At 37.5% G+C, this 20,379-nt stretch overlaps 1 protein-coding gene across 2 annotated transcripts in view; it reads left to right on the forward strand.

Annotated features, from left to right (window-relative positions):
* The window catches only part of cin (Molybdenum cofactor synthesis protein cinnamon), a 377,936-nt gene that overhangs the window by 99,464 nt on the left and 258,093 nt on the right, over positions 1 to 20,379 (forward strand). For both annotated transcript variants that reach the window (XM_090403113.1, XM_090403112.1), the window contains exon 8: positions 3,844 to 3,939. In XM_090403113.1, the coding sequence (XP_090259239.1) occupies positions 3,844 to 3,939 (96 nt within the window). The remainder of the gene's footprint in view (positions 1 to 3,843; positions 3,940 to 20,379) is intronic.

Raw genomic sequence — 20,379 nt, forward strand, 5'->3', positions numbered from 1 at the left:
ATCCATTCAAGGTGAGATTTTGCTTTGCCGACACTCTCATAGATCGAGTGATAGATAGCAATCTATTTAAGTACAGTGATACCTCGGCTAATGAAGATAATTCGTTCTGGAATCATATTCGTTAGACGAAATCTTCATTAGCCAAAACGTGATTTCCCGTAGGTTTCTATAGAAAATCGTTTAATTAATTTATAAAATAGTAAAAAGCACACTATAAAAGGGCAAAAACTCACCAAAGGCTGAGATGAACAGCTACCCAATTAGATGAAAGAGAATGGAAAGTAGAATGAAAAACTGACGATCTTTACACTATTATATACACTTTATTAAACTGAAAATATGTACACAACGTTTTTACTGTTCTTCCAAATTTTCAAAGTTTATTCAAGGTAAGTCTTCTCTTCAGTAGCTGGCCTCTGTCTCTTTGCTAAAGGGGAAGTCAAAAATCTGTCCAAAGTTGATTGAATGTCTCTTTTTTTCAAAATGTTTTTAAAGTGATTCAGACACTTATCTTCAACCAAGGCACAAAGTCTGTTCATATCAGCTTTGTTGGGATGCCACTTTGTAAAGAATAAATGCTATCACACTTACCGCTCGCATTCACGGAGCGTGCACCGTACTGACACTGGTATGAGGCGGCTCACTTCTCGCTGTCTCGAACGTAAAAGAACCCAAGTTGGGTTGGTGGGTCTCTCCTATGTGATGTGGTCAGCTTATTTCTTTGTCACACACACATACAAATGGAAAAGATAATTTCCTGGAATGGCCCGACCATTCATGTTTGCTGCTTTATGTTAGGGCGCATCCACTAAGACATTCGTTAGCCGAATCCATATTCGTTAGTGGAGTCCGATAAACAGCGAAAAAAATCTTCGTTAGCCGAAAAATTCGTTAGTGGGGGTCACACTCTCCCCTTCACCTTGCACACCTCGTAAAGTTTCCAGAAGGTTTGGAATGGACTTTTTGCCCAGGAGAACTCAGAAATCAGTACTTCTTTAAATTTTGAGTATTCTAGTTTCCTTCAGGATAGGGGAGGAGTATTGGAAGTTCTTTGCCTTCCCTATCGGTTTCCTTCCATCGGTTTCCTCCCCAGAAAATTGCGGGAAGACTTGCTGTGGATTAATGGTCTGAAAGAATTCACTATCGTCCATTCCAGAACTTGATGGTTGAGCCATATTTGTATATAAATTCACACTATATTTTTCCTTCTTACACAATTTCTGTTATCAAAACTCCTTGTACCTAAATTGCCTGATCTTAACCCAAAACCTACTCATTTTGATTTACCACACTCTTTGATTAATTGAGTAAATCAAATCCTGTCGGCTGCGCCATTGTTATATATATATATATATATATATATATATTTTTTTTTTTTTTTTTTTTACTTTAACTTTAAATTCTTACCTTGTGTGTGTGTTTTTAAATTGTTATTGTTAAAGCTTATGATTGTTATCTTTAGTGAATATCCCTATTACTTGATATAATTTCTCACATTTGCTTTCACCCTTTCCGGTCTGTGGCCACTACTTAAATTGCTCACGTGTGCAAAACTTGGTAGACAAAGAAATTTGCCCATGGCTAGAGCCAAATTTCTTTGATACAAATCTGGAATTAACTTCGTGTCAGAATATGGAAAAATTTGTTTGTTAATACTGCGCCATCTAAATTCTTAGACAGGGGGGAATCTTCCTTGTCAGGGAGTTAATACTCAGAATGACACACTATTCGATAATCAAGCAATTAAAATTCGCAATTACAAAGACCTCGTATATTTTTACTCTTACTGCAGTCGTAGCTATCCCCACAAGTTAACTCGCACCGGTTCCATTTTTATGAGTGGTAAATTGAGTTCACAGATCAGGCAGTTTGTTAGGTAAGAAAAAGAAAGGTTTATTCATTACTCTAATATGATATACAAATAATAAGATCACTTAACAAAATTGAATCTCTCTTACAAAATTGAAAATGAATAAAATGAATAACCAGACATAATCTAAATACTCCTAGTCATAAACAATATGAGACAATATCTACTACCAGTTAAATTTTTGACTTGATCCTATTCAACTAATATTCTTGTACAAGCATTTATCTTATTCTAGATTCAATAACTATCAGGCTATACCATACTTTAGCAATTCAATATCACACTGAACATGAATTCTTACTCAGCTAAGGCAATCTACCAGTTGATTAAATACTAAAGTCCTGGTTCAGTTTTGTAAGTCCAGTCACCGAGCATATCCGCACATTATTGCACAGTAACTGTTTCTTGCATACAAAGGAATTGAAAAGTTTCTACATTACCGAGCATCAGGATCTCTCTTGCCTTTTTTCTCGCTCTTCCAAAAAATTCACGCGGCTTGTACGGTCAGTTGTCTTCAGGTAGGACAAACTAGTGATTATGATCACGAATCACCTTTTCTGATGTGGGCGAAGCTGCTCTGCCGGGTTTGGTCCACATGGTTCTGCATGCTGATCGGTTTGCACTGGCGTTTCCGCTGTACTGATGATTATGCCTGCACTGGCGTTTCCGCTGTACTGATGATTATGCCTGCACTGGATCACTATCTGGCCACATGGCTGCCACTGGTCATCGTTCTTTTCTACTGCTCTCATGCAACTTCTCCGGGAACAACTCGGGATGACTTTTTTTTTGTTCGGGAACAGGAATCCCGAACAAAAAAAAAAAGACCCCGATTTGGCGTCGCCAAGCTCTATATATCCTTGCTGAGCTGTTCCCCCTCTTATGTCACTCTTTTCCGGCCAGCTCTTAAAATTCTTGCACTCGGTGCCGTTCTCTCCTCGTTACGTTCTCCATGTGCACAACTTGGACCTCGCATATATGACTGCCTGGGATAATTTCTTTAAGCCAATTATCTCGTTGTATACTTAGATCTGACTTTCTCATGATAAAATAACTTTCACTAAAATTCAAACCCTTATCGGTTTTACAAGTACACTTAACATTATAATACATAGGAGAATTTACAATTAAATGATTTATCTCGTTACTTCTGTCAACAATTTCACTTATACCTATATACAAGCATTTTCTCCGGGAATTTTTGTATCTGTTAAATCTGAATGAAATATTTTACAATATAATAAACCTTTCATTCAAGGTTTAACAGACACACTTTTTTGAGAATCAAGGTTTGGGTGGTGGCTGTGAATTTGGAGTGGAATAAGGGATGATAGCCTTCATTATACAGCAACCTGTATAGTTACTGGTTATCATAGGGTCTCCTTTTTAAAAAAAAATAGGGTACAGTATGGCTGTATTTCAATCAACTGGATTTCTTCTTTTTGCCATATCAGCTTGACAAGTTCATAATTCTCAGTTGTTAAGGGTGTTCCTCCAATTTTCAGAACTTCTGCTATGATTTTATGTTCACCAGCTGCTTTGTTATTTTTTAGTGCTTTTGTGATATTTTAAAACTCAATCAGTCTCCTCAATTGTGGGTTCTTCACCATTTTCTTCTAAACATTGTACCTCTGATGTAAGGTTTTCATTTGGTGGCAGTGATGACTTGTGTAGTAGTCTCTCAAAATACTGTCTGAATTCCTCAACAATTTCTTTTTCTTCAGTTAACTCTTGGTTGTTAGTCAGTATTTGATTCGTGATTTATATTCCTTTTTAAGTATCCCTCTGCATTTGAAGAACCACTTTGAGTTATTTGTATTATTTTAAATTTCTTCAATTAATTTTTTCTCTGCCAGTTTTATCTTGATGCTATATTTTACTAGTTAGATTTCTGTTTGATAATTCTCAGAATTTTCTGGTGCTGAAGATGCCTTTATAAAAACAATAATTTCTTCATGTGTTTGTGTTTTTAGGAGTGCTTGGAACAGGTAGCAAAAGCAATACCTCATGCAGTACATCAGTTAAGAGGAGATTTGGAAATGGTTGCTGCTGATCATTATAATTTACAGGTAATTCTAAAATTCTGAAGTATTGTAGTAAAAAATTTATATGTGATGTCTTTAAAGTACTGTCTCAAAATAGGGGATGAAATTTCCCCTAACTTGATTTCATATGAACTAATGTGAACTTTTATTGATTGCATTTGATTCCAGTTCAATGATCTGTTGGCTTTACTTGAAAATAAATGTTGAAACACCTGAACATCTAAGTTTATTAGTTGCATTAAAGGTTATGTAAGTTTCAGAACATTTGTATGTACATTAGTAATAACTTATTGTGCTTTCATGTTTCAGAATTTGTTTCTGTGGCATTTGTGCCACTGAAACAAATGTGCATTATATTTGGAAGATAGAATATTAAAACTTATTTATTTTTTATTCTCCTATATAATATATATTTGTTGCACTGATATTTATTCACTTTTGAAATGTTTCAGCTATAAGCCAAGAGTGGTATGTTCAGTCATAGTGAGTTACTACATGAATTAGTGTGGTTTGGTGGATAATAATCTGGTAGTTCATGGTTTAATGTACAATTTACTATTTCTCAAATCAAATTTGAGGACATTAGGCCAAGTGTGGTCTTACCAATGGTACCACCATCTCCTTATCAATACTTGTCATTGTACTCCTGATCAGCAGTAGTATGCTGTACATCCATTGAAAATGTGCCCTCTGAACTTTTAACCATTGTCAACTATTACTTCTAGATTCCAAATTTTGTTCACTTCCTGAAGCACAGTTCCACCAATACAGTACATAGCCTATATCTCTGTACTCCAAAGTACAGTACCTTGCATTTAGTAATATTAAAACTACAGCCTCCACTCATTTGTCCAGGCTAAAAGTGTATTCAAAATCTTCCTGAAGGGAATTAGCATCAACAATACAATTTATAATTCTTTTCTCCCCAACTTTACATCATCAGCAAACAGTTGAATATTCTCAGTCAATCTACATGAAACATCTTGTTTAACAAATAAGTTAAACAAGAGGTCCAAGAACCCTCAGGCAGGTCACTGGTCACCTCTTTCTTTTCTGAGACTTACTGCTCCATCATACTCATCTAGCTGATATTGTTTAGAAAGTCAATTTTCAATTTATCTAACCAATCTGTTATCGAGTTTTTGCTGGTGTACAAGCTGCACCAGCTGGTCATGTCTATCAAATGTCTTTGAAAAGTCCAAGAATATCATTGTAAATGAGTCTTCCTTATCAACCACATTTGTTGCTTTATCATAAAATGCATCCAGATTGCTAAACCAAGATTCATCCTTCACAAACCCATACCATCATAGAGAATCCTGTGACCATCAACCCAATCCTGTATTCTGTTCCTAAACAGTTTCTCTAATACCTTTGTAGTGTTTTAATTTATTTCTGATGAAATGAAACAAAGTTTTTTTCATGAAACTAGTTGAATTAAAACATAATTTCTTTTTGATTTCTTTGTGAGTGGTTTAATACTGGAAAATAATGATTCTAAATGTCCTTTCTCCACAGAAGCCTACACAATGAGATCTATGTCCATGTTTTCGAATTTTATAAAAAGCATTTGACAAGGTGCCACATGCTAAATTGATATTTAAATTACAGCATATGGGCTTATCAGGTAATGAACTGGAATTTAGATTGTCTGTCTGATAGACACCAGAGTGTTGTGTCGCAGGAAGTGGTGGGAAGGAAGCAGTAGGTCACATAGAGTTCTACAGGGCTCGGTACTGGGACCTGTGCTGTTTATCCTTTATGTCAGTGACATTGTCATTAGATTGCAGGGAGATATTCAGTTGTTTTTAGTTGATGTGAAAGTATGAAGGGTTATTAGCGACAGGGCTTCAACTCTGGCACCATTACTAATAATACTTCCTAGCTCCAACAGGTGGACAAATAAATGCAGCTGTGAATGCAAAATGAATGTTATGTCAGTTTAATGCACCGAAATGTGAGGTTTAATTTCTGTGTTTGCAGTATGATGAATGGTTTTACAGTAGTATCCATCTGACCCCTGTAGGATGGTGTTAATAGGCAGAGATTGAGGATATTTGCTGACTGTTTATTATATTAACTTGACTGTATGAGAGATTGAGGGATTTTAGTTGGGTTAGGGAACAGAGAGAAATTATATTCTTGTTTAATCTTTTATTCAAGTGTAAGCAAACAAAGTTTGAAAGTGAAGTATCTTTGTGACTAGGCTACTTATATATATAGAGGCTAATGATGTCGTGTTAATTGCCTCAGTATCCAGTAATAATGCAAAGCACATATTCTTTCAGGTATGTCTAATTCTATGCATTATGGGAAGGGCCACTACCCAGACCAGTTTCAACCTATATTGAGGTCTCATCAGTAGCTTAGTCATGAAGATACTTCATGTGCAAACTTTATTTGCTTACATTTAAATAAAGGATTAAACAAGAATATAATTTCTCTCTGTTCACTAACCCAACTAAAATCCCTCAATCTCTCATACAGTCAAGTTAATATAATAAACAGTCAGCAAACATCCTCAATCTCTGCCTATTAACACCATCCTACAGGGGGTAGGTTAATAGGCAGAGATTGAGTTAATAGGCAAAAAACTTTCAACATACTACCGTATGTTGAAAGTTTTTTCACTTTGATTTAATTTATAACCAAGTGAAAAAACTTTCAACATACAGTAGTATGTTGAAAGATATTATAATACCTCAGATATTATCAGGGGGTGCTTAAGGGTCAAAGCTGTATAACTGAGAGGAGACCTCCACATAGCCTTTAAAGGAATGCGGAGAACCGACCAGGGCTTCTGACCTAATGTCCAATCCTCACCTTCTCGTGGTGCACCCTGTTCGGTATCTACTTTGATACTGAACGAACGAGGATGGGCTGGCAATTTGGGATTTAGCCGACCAAATTGTATTCTTATTGGTTAAACCAAAATAAAAAATGATGGTACAACATGACAAAATTTCATGCCGGCTGGGGCGTCGCCCGGTTAAACAAGGCCCCCGTTGTTTTCGCCAGGGAACCAGGGCGAACAGCGAAAAGTCAGCTACTGGAACAAATCTGAAAACAAACCCCAACTCAACATCACCAGAGTTAAAGATCGGTACTATCATTGTAAGAAGCCTGAATGGCAAAGAAATGGAGCTAGCTGAGGAATTAGATAAGTACCAGATCGACATAATAGGGGTGACTGAAACAAAAAAGACCAAAACTGGTGAGATCTTTCTGAGCAATAAGTACAAAATGTTATATTCAGGCAATAACAATCAAGGAAAAGAAGGAGTAGCCATAGTATTCAACACAAAATACGAGGCTAATCTTCTTGAATGGCAGTCAGTCTCAAGTAGAGTAATGTGGGCAAATATGAGAATGGGGAACTGGACAATGAGACTTATTTGTGCCTATGGTCCCACAGAAGGTTCTACTAAGGTAGAAGTGGAGGAATTTTTTGAGGCTTTAGAAAAAGCAACTGACACAATGAAAAAGGAAAAGTTGGTCCTTGTTGGGGATCTAAATAGTAGAGTAGGAAATGATTGTGAGACATACAAAAATATTTTGGGAAAATTTGGAGAAAAGAGCAAAGCTAATAATAATGGCAAATATCTGTTGGATTTCTGCTCAGGACATGGACTGGTTATTACTAACACCATGTTCCAACATAAAAATGTGCACAAATTCACATGGAGAGAAGAGGCAAGGAATAAGAAAAGTCTCATTGACTATGTTATTGTTGATAGTGATGTTTTCTCCCTGGTGCAGGACACCAGAGTGTACAGAGGATTTGAAATTGGAAGTGATCACTATTTAGTCTTGAGCAGGATAAAATTGAATTTCATATTGAAAAGAATAACATGTAAGAAAGTTTTAAAGCGAATAAAAGTTGAGCAGCTCTCAGATGTAAACTGTAGACTAAAATACAGAAATATTATTGAAAAGAAAATGAAAGAGTTTGAGAACAGGAATCAAGCCTTGGAGATTCAGCGGCAAACTCTGAAGGAAACATTGATTGATTCTGCCAGAGAGGCATGTGGTGAGGTTGTGTGCAAAGATAAAAAAATCAGAACTCCCTGGTGGACACAGGAAGTTAAAGAGGCAGTGAAAGAAAAGAAGAAAGCATATCAAAAGTTCCTGGCAAATAAGTCAGCTTTTACTCTTACAGAATACAGAGACAAATGTAAGAAAGCTAAACAGTGTGTAAAACTAGCTAAACAAAAGTCATGGGAGGACTTTGGCAAGAATATAGAAAATAAATATCAAGAAGGTGGCAAAATATTCTGGAGGTTGTTGAAGAAGCTTAGGAATGGAGGAAAGAGTGCTGTAAAAGGAATTAGAGATGATAAAGGTGAAATGAAAACAGGAGAAAAAGATATCCTTGAAGTATGGAGTAATTACTTTGAAAAACTGCTAAATGAAACAAGCAGTGATGACAGCACAGTGATAAAAAACACTGACCAGGCATGCAGTCAGGAATACATATCCATACTTGAAGTAGAAAAAGCCATCAAAGGCTTGAAATGTGGAAAGGCAGCAGGAGTAGATGATATTCGACCAGAAATGCTGAAGTATGGTGGTATAAGAGTCTTACAGTGGCTGCACTGCATAGTTCAGAAAGCCTGGACAGAGGGACGAATTCCCGATGATTGGAGTAGAGCTCTCATAGTACCCATATATAAAAAGGGAAATAAAACTGAATGTGAGAATTACAGAGGTATTTCCCTACTGAGTGTTCCTGGCAAGATCTATGCAAGTATACTTGAGAAACGGTTGAGAAGAATTGTGGAAGAAAAGCTTGGTGAAGAACAAGCTGGATTCAGGCCAAATAGAGGCTGTCAGGATCAGATCTTCACTTTACGACAAATAGTCGAGAAAGCATGGGAATATAACAAAGATCTGTATTTAAGTTTTGTCGATTTGGAAAAGGCATATGACAAGGTGCCAAGAGAGAAGCTATTCAATACGCTGCAGTTATATGGTGTCAATGGGGCATTATATCAAGCAATACTTAGTCTTTATTTGAGTTGTGAGTCAGCAGTTAGAATTGAAGGAAGTACAGGAAGATGGTTTAATGTTAAATCTGGTGTGAGACAAGGATGTACATTATCCCCTCTGTTATTCATTATCTATATGGATCACATTATGAAGGAATGTGGTATTAAACCTGATATCAAAATTGGAGATGTTAATGTCAGCTCTTTGCTTTATGCGGATGATGTTATACTTCTAAATAAATCCGCTACAAGTCTGCAAGATTCTCTGACTAAATTGAATAGCTGTTGTAATAGATATGGTATGAAAGTCAGCAATAAAAAGACAAAGACAATGAAAATAGGCAGAATCATTGAAAATGTCAACTGTGTTGTGAATGGAGAACCTGTGGAACAAGTAAAACATTTCAGCTACTTAGGCACAATTTTTAGTGAAGATGGTAAACTAAATATAGAAATAGACAACAGAATCAGCAAAGCTGGTATCGTGGGAAGTCAATTGAATAAATTCATATGGAATAAGAAAGAAATTAGTCGGAACACTAAATTAGCTGTATACAAGACTGTGTTCAAACCAATTTTAACTTATGGATCTGAGAGCTGGGTCAGAAGTAAAACACTTGACCAAAGACTAGAGACCGCAGATATGAGAGTCCTGAGAAAGATTAGAGGTGTGAACAGATGGCATCAATGGCAATATCATATTAAAAATGAGGATATTAGGAAAGAACTTGACATTGTCAGTATCCAGGAATGCGTTAGCAGAGCTAATCTCAGATGGTATGGTCACTTAAATAGAATGGGAGAGGAAAGATTAGCAAAAGAAGTGTTCTCTGCCAGGTTGGCAGGAAAACGACCCAGAGGAAGACCAAGATATAGGTGGATTGATACGGTACAAAGTGCCTTAGACGATAGAAATATAAGATCTGATAATGTTGGAGTCTTGACAAGTAACAGACTGATTTGGAGGAAAATTGTAGATAGGAAGTTAGTAATGATGTAATTTTTTCATGTAGTACTGTCATATCCTGTACACCCCTTGAGGGTACATGGCAGGAATTTGATGATGATGATGATGATGATATTATCAGGATGGAATACTGAATATGAGGACTAATTAAAAGATGTTGTTTGAAAAGTTTGGTAGATAACTAGACATGGTTGGGGAGATATTGTAAAAATAATCATAATTTATAATTATGAATCTTTTTTACAATTGTTTTCTTTGCATTGGTTAGTTTTTATTGCTTTAAGTTTTGTAACCATGTATGATCAGCACTTGCGATGTGCTCGATAAGAATTAATGTTTATGGTAAAGTAATGTAAAGTATTTCTGATTGATTGTACTTATTAGATATCTGATAGCCCAAATAATTTCAACAGTTCTGTATGTAATTCATAATTGTTAAGTGTTGTGATATCTGTCGTTCATCATAAAGACACTCTCTTTTTACTAATGATGACAATGTCTGCCATTACTAAGTTCTTGCTCACCAAGGAACTTAATAGGTGGTTATCAGCTGATAGAAACGGCATTTGGTACTGGGATAATGAGAGAAACAAGAAGGGAAAGAATGGAAGTTTGAGAACACCGACCAGAGAATTTTGTTTTTAGGAAGTTTTTGAAAATTTTGCAGTCGGAATATATTAATAGAGGATTACAAAAAAGGGAATCTTAGCAAAGTGAATCCTTTGACTGGAAAAGTGAGATTATCAACAAGTGAATACTAAGTAAAGGTAATATTAAGTAGACATTCTATTACACTGTTGAAAGAAACACAGAGATGGAAAGTTTCGTCCTGTCTCAGGGACACCAGTGATATCAATTATTTCTCAGAAGAAGTGATAAAAATTTGAGAAATCCAAAACTGTAAAGTGGTTTAAATGAGGAGACTGTGCTTTGATACGTTGTTGATAAAGTAGTAAAAGAAACTGTTTTTCTTTCCTCTGGTAAAGAGTTTGTAATTTGTGCTTATTGTAATTAAATTGCTGACTACAGACTAGAGTATACTAAAGAACATATAGTTAGCTTATTATGTCTGTACAGAAATGCTAGGAGTATCAGAAATAAAGGGGTAGAGTTGTTGCCTTGGTCAATATGTTGGGACCTCAGATTCTGGCCATCATAATCAGACATACTAACTAGTATCGAGTGTAAAAGGGTATAGTATTTTTAAGAATGATAGACAAGTTAGAAGAGGGAGGGGGGGGGCGTTCTGCTAATGGTGTTGGATGACTTGAATTTCATTTAGTGCTAGACCTATGATTGTGATACTAGTAACAGTTTTTTATGTGGCAATGAGTTTGAAGCAATCTGGTTATAGACTTGATGGATCGGTTATTAGTGGTGAAGAAATGCATCACCAAATAAAGACAATTGGTGTGCAAAGAGTCATCATAATGAGAGATTTTAATTATCCAAAAATTGATTGGTAGCAGTAAAATCTCATGAGAAGAATGAAACTGAATTTATTGAGCTGTTGTGAGATAACTTCCTCTAGCAGCATTTGACAGAATGAACTTGAAATCAAAGAGTGTTAGATCTGATTATAGTGTCAGAGGGTGTTTCAATTAAAGACATACTGTATATTTTCGCATATAATGCAATCCACGTATAATGCAAACTAGAAATTTTGTTTGAAAACTAGCTCTAAAATGCCATGTCCACATATAATGCGATCTGTTAATCTTGTTCCATAACATTATAAATATATTATAAAATAATACGAATTAACAAAAGAAATATTTATTTTAAAACAAAATGTCAAAATACAATACGAATTAACGAAAAAAGTATTTATTTTAAAACAAAATGTCAAAATCCTTGAAATTCTTCTTCATCTTTTGAGTCATCAAACATCATCATCATTATCAAAATTCCTGACATATTCCCTCAAAGAGTGTACAGGATATGATAGTATTACATGAAAAATTTACATCATTACTAACTTCCTACCTACAATTTTCCTCCAAATCAGTCTATTACTTGTCAAGACTCCAATATTATTATTATCAGATCTTATATTTCTATCGTCTAAGGCACATTGTACTGTATCAATCCTCCTATATTTTGGTCTTCCTCTGGGTCATTTTTCCTTACAACCTGGCAGGGAACACTTGTTTTGCTAATCTTTCCTCGCCCATTCTGTTTAAGTGACCATACCACCTGAGATTAGCTCTGCTAATGCATTCCTGGATGCTGACAATGTCAAGTTCTTTCCTAATATCCGCGTTTTTAATATGATATTGCCATTGATGCCATCTGTTTATGCCTCTAATCTTTCTCAGGACTCTCATATCTGTAGTCTCTAGTCTTTGGTCAAGCGTTTTACTTCTGACCCAGCTCTCAGATCCGTAAGTTAAAACTGGTTTGAGCACTGTATTGTATACAGCTAATTTAGTGTTCCGACTAATTTCTCTCTTATTCCCTATGAATTTATTCAATTGACTTGCTACCATACCAACTTTGTTGATTCTGTTGTCTATTTCCATATTTAATTTACCATCCTCAGTAAAAATCATGCCTAAGTAGCTGAAATGTTTTACTTGTTCCACAGGTTCCCCATTCACAACACAGTTGACATTTTCAACAATTCTACCTGTTTTCATTATCTTTGTCTTTTTAATGCTGACCTTCATACCATATCTATTACAACAGTTACTCGATTTAGTCAGGGAATCTTGCAAACTTGTAGCGGATTTATTTAGAAGTATAATATCGTCCGCATAAAGCATAGAGCTGACTTTAACATTTCCAATTCTGATATTATGTTTAATACCACTTTCCTTCATAATGAATAACAGAGGGGATAATGTACATCCTTGTCTCACACCAGATTTAACATTAAACTTTAAACTGTGAATGAAATTGTTTTCTATGTTTTTATTCTTCATTCACATTTAACATAATCTACCATATACTAAGCAAGACTTGTTTAAATATTATTTGTTAGTCCCTTGCTTAAAATTTATTATTCATGTATTATCCTTGAATTTTATCTGCTATTATTTAATTATATAATTTTAATGTCTATTATACTATTGAAAGGACTCTGTAGTAAATAACATTTATCTTATTACTTTATTCCTTCAATAATATTATGAGGAATTCTATGTATGTAACTTTCATGTGCCTTATATAAACTGTAACATATATTTTATTAATATTATTTGTAAATGAAATGAAAGAGAATTTAAGTAACTATAATATTTTATTATTATTTTAATTACTCAGTGTAAAGGTATAACCATATGTAACGCTAATGCTTATGTTTACGTTCTGTTTTGATTGTTGCTATGGAGATAGAAATAAAATAGAACGCGCAAGCTTCGATAAATGGGAGAAGGGAAATTAATGAGTTGGACAGAGTGAACAAGTTTTTAGGCGGGAAGAAGGAAGGATAATAAGCGAGAGGTAAAAGTAAACAAGAGGACTGAAGGGCAGGGAATTCAAGGGAGTAGCATTCAGAAGTGTACGGAGACGAAGAGAAAATTTATAGACAGCTGAGAGAAAAGTCAGCGGTGGCAGTAATAGGAATTTAGTGCCGTAATGAGATAACTAAAAGACCGGAAGGTTAATAGAAGATTCAGAATAAATCCACTAAGTTTTAGAATTACTACGTATTCCTATATCGCTTTAAAGAAGGACTGTATAAAGCTCAATTCGTTATACAGTAGTAAACATTGAATAATTATTCTACTCTATAGTAAGCCTATCAAGAATTGTGTAGCGCGATAAATAATAATTCAGTTATCTCCTTGAAGAATTCTTTTGAATAATGTTCCATTGCAGTAACAAGTAAATATAGTTTGAAATGTGTTCATTGAATCTGATGTGCTAAGGATTAATCCCAGTAAGAACAGTCTTATTTTATTTTAATTCAGTGTGAAGGTTTAAGTGATAGTTCTGTCTCGAATATCCTAACATTTACTGTGGCGTTTCACTGAATTTAGCCGAAGTTAGGAGTTGAAAGTAATTCCCCTTGAAGCAATAACTGCCGCGATTAATAATGTTATAAGTGCTTGCTAAGTGTTAAATATAGAGTGTAACTGAGTGATACCAGCAAATTTATTTAGCAAGAAATTCTGTAGCATTGATCAGCGTGAACAAACTTTGTTATTGAGAGAACTGTGAATTTTGTATTTGAAGATTTGAAGTCTAAATTAATATGTATGTTTTGACCTGAAGTTAATTGAATTATCTTATTTTGGAGTTAAATTTATGTATTTGTCATATAACCTTGTAATAAATGTTTTGTTTTGTTGATTTCAATATTGTGAGTGCTTGATTCTTTTTCATTGCACCGTTCATAAAAAGTTCGAACCTTGCGGGAGCCCTAAGTGAAAATTATCAAATTCGGCCTGTATGAGTAAGGAGACTGCTAAGTTAATTGAAAATTGATTCCACTATTTTACATAGACTAATCTAAATATAGGGTGCGCAGTATAAATAAAAATTTCCCTACATTTTGATTAGTAATCAACTAGCAATTAATTGATTTTATTAAGAACAACATAACAACAAGATGGCGAACCATAGAGCCAAGAAGGACGTTGAAACAAAACTATCTTCCTGTACTTCCTTCAATTCTAACTGCCGACTTACAACTCAAATACAGACTAAGTATTGCTTGATATAATGCCCCATTGACACCGTATAACTGTAGTGTATTGAATAGCTTCTCTCTTGGCACCTTGTCATATGCCTTTTCCAGATCAACAAAACTTAAATACAGACCGTTGTTATATTCCCATGCTTACTCAACTATTTGTCATAAAGTGAAGATCTGATCCTGACAGCCTCTATTTGGCCTGAATCTAGCTTGTTCTTCACCAAGCTTTTCTTCCACAATTCTTCTCAACCATTTCTCAAGTATACTTGCATAGATCTTGCCAGGAACACTCAGTAGGGAAATACCTCTGTAATTCTCACATTCAGTTTTATTTCCCTTTTTTTATATGGGTACTATGAGAGCTCTACTCCAATCATCCCCCCCACCCCCCCCCCCCCCCACCCCCCCCCCCCCCCACCCCCCCCCCCCCCCACCCCCCCCCCCCCCCACCCCCCCCCCCCCCCACCCCCCCCCCCCCCCACCCCCCCCCCCCCCCACCCCCCCCCCCCCCCACCCCCCCCCCCCCCCACCCCCCCCCCCCCCCACCCCCCCCCCCCCCCACCCCCCCCCCCCCCCACCCCCCCCCCCCCCCACCCCCCCCCCCCCCCACCCCCCCCCCCCCCCACCCCCCCCCCCCCCCACCCCCCCCCCCCCCCACCCCCCCCCCCCCCCACCCCCCCCCCCCCCCACCCCCCCCCCCCCCCACCCCCCCCCCCCCCCACCCCCCCCCCCCCCCACCCCCCCCCCCCCCCACCCCCCCCCCCCCCCACCCCCCCCCCCCCCCACCCCCCCCCCCCCCCACCCCCCCCCCCCCCCACCCCCCCCCCCCCCCACCCCCCCCCCCCCCCACCCCCCCCCCCCCCCACCCCCCCCCCCCATTATTTAGCTACAGTAATAGAATTCTTTGCAAGATTATACCTGAAATAAAAAAAAAATAATAATAAAAATTACAATAAGGCCATAGCCACTCCTTACATTAAGAGAATACCCAAAAAAACTAATCAGACTAAAAAATACATTTAAGTCTATAATTAAACCACCTCAAAATTATAAAGTTTACACAGCTCTTCTAAGGAATCCTTTTCACCCTTCTTGACAACCTAGATGTATACCACATCCAGTTCATCTGTCCATGGTTGCTACATGTGATCCTGGAGGCTTGGTACTTTTGGATGCCTGGTTTTCACAAGCGTGTGGACAGACTCATGTGTTCGTCGAACATGTTGTTTATTATTTTAACGGTATAATAGAACACAGAAACTAAGTAAAGAATTAATTTATTAACTTGATGCTGATATTTCGCTGGTATTATAACCAGCATCTTCAGAGCACAAAAACACTGTTTGTCACAATACGCGAGACTAAAACAACATGGTGTACATTAACAAAATTGTAGCAGCAACACAAAGACTAGATTCCTGATTTTGGCGCCCTCTATCTGAAAAAAAAAAAAAAAAAAAAAAAAAAAACGCTATCATATATTGCTAGAGTCCTAGAAAAGTGCTAGTTTTTCCTTAATATGACTGTCTCCCAGATCTTCGGCAAGTTAATACAGCCATATTTGTTGAGATTTGGGGTGTGTCGCCTTCTGTCGCCTCTAAGAACAATCTCTCTGATTTATATGGGTTTCTGTGTAGTACTTTTGTGTTTTTCCAGTTGATCCTGTGTGCAGGGGTATTCAGAGCATGGTCTGCTAGGCCCGACTTCCCATAATGATATTTCCGGACGTATCGTTTATGTTCGCTGATGCGGATATTCACAGTTCTTCCTGTTTGACCGTAGTAGGCTTGATTGTATGAGCAGGGTACTTGGTAGACTCCTGGATGTGATAAAGGAGGAATGCTGTCCTTGGGTGAGCGGATGAGGGTGGCTAATTTGCTACATGGTCTGAATGTAGTGCGTAGTTTATGTTTAATGAGAATTCTTGAGATCTTTTCGGATGTGCCTTTAATGTAAGGGATGGTGACTGTTTTGTTGTAGTTCTCTGTGGTGGATGGTGGGAGGGGTTTCTTAGGAGTGTTTAGTATTTTGTTTATTTTTTGTGGATTGTAGCCGTTGGCCAAGAAGGTGTGGCATAAGTGAGTCAGTTCAGCAGTAAGAGCCTTGTCATTTGAACAGATTGCTCTCGCTCTATGGGTTAGCGTTTTTAAAATGCCATATTGTTGAGAAGGATGATGGTGTGATTGTTTGTGTAAGTATCTGCCTGTATGTGTGGGTTTTCTGAAAACTGAAAATGATAAGGAACCATCTGGGAGACGTGTAATGAGTGTATCCAGGAAGGGCAGACAGTTGTTGGCTTCCGGTTCCATAGTAAAGTGGATTTTTGGGTGTTGGCTATTTAAATGTGCTAGGAATGTTTTCAATGTCTCAGGGCCATGTGGCCAAATGGCAAGCACATCATCAACATAGCGTAGCCAAAGTGTTGGTTTGAGAGTGGCTGTATTGATTGCTTGTTTTTCCAGGTGTTCTATGTAAAAGTTGGCTAGGGGGGGAGAAAGGGGGGAGCCCATGGCTGTCCCATCAATTTGTTTGTATATTTTCCCTTTCCATGTGAAATATCCTGCATGTATTGTGAATTTGAATAGTTCAAATATATCAGGGGGGAAGTGTGACTTCAGTAGATTGAGGGTTTCTATTAGTGGTACATTTGTGAATAGTGAAGTGATGTCAAAGCTTACTATTAAGTCTGAGCTTTTTAGGGTGAGGTGTTGTAAGATGCTTTTTAGGTGTGCTGAATTTTTGATAAAGGAGGGAGAATTGTTAGTGAGAGTGGCTAGTAGCTTTGCTAAATGTCTAGCCAGTTTGTATGTGGGACTATTTATACTGTCCACAATTGGGCGTAGGGGTGTGCCTGGTTTGTGAATTTTTGGTGATCCATAGATCCTCGGTGTTCTAACATGGAAGGGTTTGAGTTTGTTAACTGTGTCTTTGGGCCAGGAAGTGACTTTTTTTAATAATTTTCGTGCCTTATTCTTTTGTGTGTTGGTGGGATTGCGATCTATAATTTTGTATGTTGACTGATCTTGTAATAGTGTGTGCATTTTGTTTTCATATTCAGTTGTGTCCATCACCACGGTTGCATTTCCTTTGTCTGCTTTTGTTATGGTAATCTGGCTGTTGTTGTGTAGCTCTTTTATAGCCATGAATTCCTTATGTGGGATATTACGTTTTGGAGGCTTGGACTTGATTAGGATGTTGGCCACATCTAAACGTATGTTGTTAGCTATTGTTGGAGGCAGGTCGTAAATTCCTCGTTCGATGGACGCCATTATTTCGGCTTTTGGAACTTGCTTGGGAGTTATGGCAAAGTTGTGCCCTCGACTTAAAGCAGTTGTGGCTTCTTTGCTTAAGGTGAGTGACGATAGATTCACAACGACGAGGTCTTGTTGTAATTGCGGTCGTTGTATGGTGTTCCGTTGTTGTAGATTTTCGAACTTCTTTTGGTGCCGGTTTTTGACTCTGTCGAATTCTTTTTTTTTTGCCGTTGCGTCGGTGATGTTCTCTAAGATCTGCCAAAGTTCCGTATTTAGAATATTATGCAGTGATTCTCGTAATGCGCTGATGGTTGTATTTGCTTGTGCTAATTCCCGGCGAGTGGTGTTAATTTGTTCGCGTAAAAGCGCTACACTCGCTCGTTTATAGATGCGTTGGGCTTTGGCCGAGTGGAACTTGTTTTTGATTTTAAAACAGTTCGGTATTAATTTGGTGTCTCGGCACCTCTTTAAGAAGGCTAACCTGTTTAGTTGCCGCGCCAATTTCAACTTCCACTTACGATATCGTCTCCGTGAAGAATCCTTAAACGTGTGGACAGACTTATGTGTTTGTCGAACATGTTGTTTATTATTTTAACGGTATAATAGAACACAGAAACTAAGTAAAGAATTAATTTATTAACTTGATGCTGATATTTCGCTGGTATTATAACCAGCATCTTCAGAGCACAAAAACACTGTTTGTCACAATACGCGAGACTAAAACAACATGGTGTACATTAACAAAATTGTAGCAGCAACACAAAGACTAGAGTCCTGATTTTGGCGCCCTCTATCTGGAAAAAAAAAAAAAAAAAAAAAAAAAAAAAAAAAAAAAAAAGATATTTCGCTGGTTATAATACCAGCGAAATATCAGCATCAAGTTAATAAATTAATTATTTACTTAGTTTCTGTGTTCTATTATACCGTTAAAATAATAAACAACATGTTCGACGAACACATAAGTCTGTCCACACGTTTAAGGATTCTTCACGGAGACGATATCGTACGCAAGACACGACGATATGGTAAGTGGAAGTTGAAATTGGCGCGGCAACTAAACAGGTTAGCCTTCTTAAAGAGGTGCCGAGACACCAAATTAATACCGAACTGTTTTAAAATCAAAAACAAGTTCCACTCGGCCAAAGCCCAACGCATCTATAAACGAGCGAGTGTAGCGCTTTTACGCGAACAAATTAACACCACTCGCCGGGAATTAGCACAAGCAAATACAACCATCAGCGCATTACGAGAATCACTGCATAATATTCTAAATACGGAACTTTGGCAGATCTTAGAGAACATCACCGACGCAACGGCAAAAAAAGAATTCGACAGAGTCAAAAACCGGCACCAAAAGAAGTTCGAAAATCTACAACAAAGGAACACCATACAACGACCGCAATTACAACAAGACCTCGTCGTTGTGAATCTATCGTCACTCACCTTAAGCAAAGAAGCCACAACTGCTTTAAGTCGAGGGCACAACTTTGCCATAACTCCCAAGCAAGTTCCAAAAGCCGAAATAATGGCGTCCATCGAACGAGGAATTTACGACCTGCCTCCAACAATAGCTAACAACATACGTTTAGATGTGGCCAACATCCTAATCAAGTCCAAGCCTCCAAAAAGTAATATCCCACATAAGGAATTCATGGCTATAAAAGAGCTACACAACAACAGCCAGATTACCATAACAAAAGCAGACAAAGGAAATGCAACCGTGGTGATGGACACAACTGAATATGAAAACAAAATGCACACACTATTACAAGATCAGTCAACATACAAAATTATAGATCGCAATCCCACCAACACACAAAAGAATAAGGCACGAAAATTATTAAAAAAAGTCACTTCCTGGCCCAAAGACACAGTTAACAAACTCAAACCCTTCCATGTTAGAACACCGAGGATCTATGGATCACCAAAAATTCACAAACCAGGCACACCCCTACGCCCAATTGTGGACAGTATAAATAGTCCCACATACAAACTGGCTAGACATTTAGCAAAGCTACTAGCCACTCTCACTAACAATTCTCCCTCCTTTATCAAAAATTCAGCACACCTAAAAAGCATCTTACAACACCTCACCCTAAAAAGCTCAGACTTAATAGTAAGCTTTGACATCACTTCACTATTCACAAATGTACCACTAATAGAAACCCTCAATCTACTGAAGTCACACTTCCCCCCTGATATATTTGAACTATTCAAATTCACAATACATGCAGGATATTTCACATGGAAAGGGAAAATATACAAACAAATTGATGGGACAGCCATGGGCTCCCCCCTTTCTCCCCCCCTAGCCAACTTTTACATAGAACACCTGGAAAAACAAGCAATCAATACAGCCACTCTCAAACCAACACTTTGGCTACGCTATGTTGATGATGTGCTTGCCATTTGGCCACATGGCCCTGAGACATTGAAAACATTCCTAGCACATTTAAATAGCCAACACCCAAAAATCCACTTTACTATGGAACCGGAAGCCAACAACTGTCTGCCCTTCCTGGATACACTCATTACACGTCTCCCAGATGGTTCCTTATCATTTTCAGTTTTCAGAAAACCCACACATACAGGCAGATACTTACACAAACAATC

Source organism: Typopeltis vanoorti, chromosome 13 (assembly GCF_054136105.1).
Source record: "Typopeltis vanoorti isolate ZY-2024b chromosome 13, IOZ_Tvanoo_1.0, whole genome shotgun sequence".
NCBI lineage: Eukaryota > Metazoa > Arthropoda > Arachnida > Uropygi > Thelyphonidae > Typopeltis > Typopeltis vanoorti.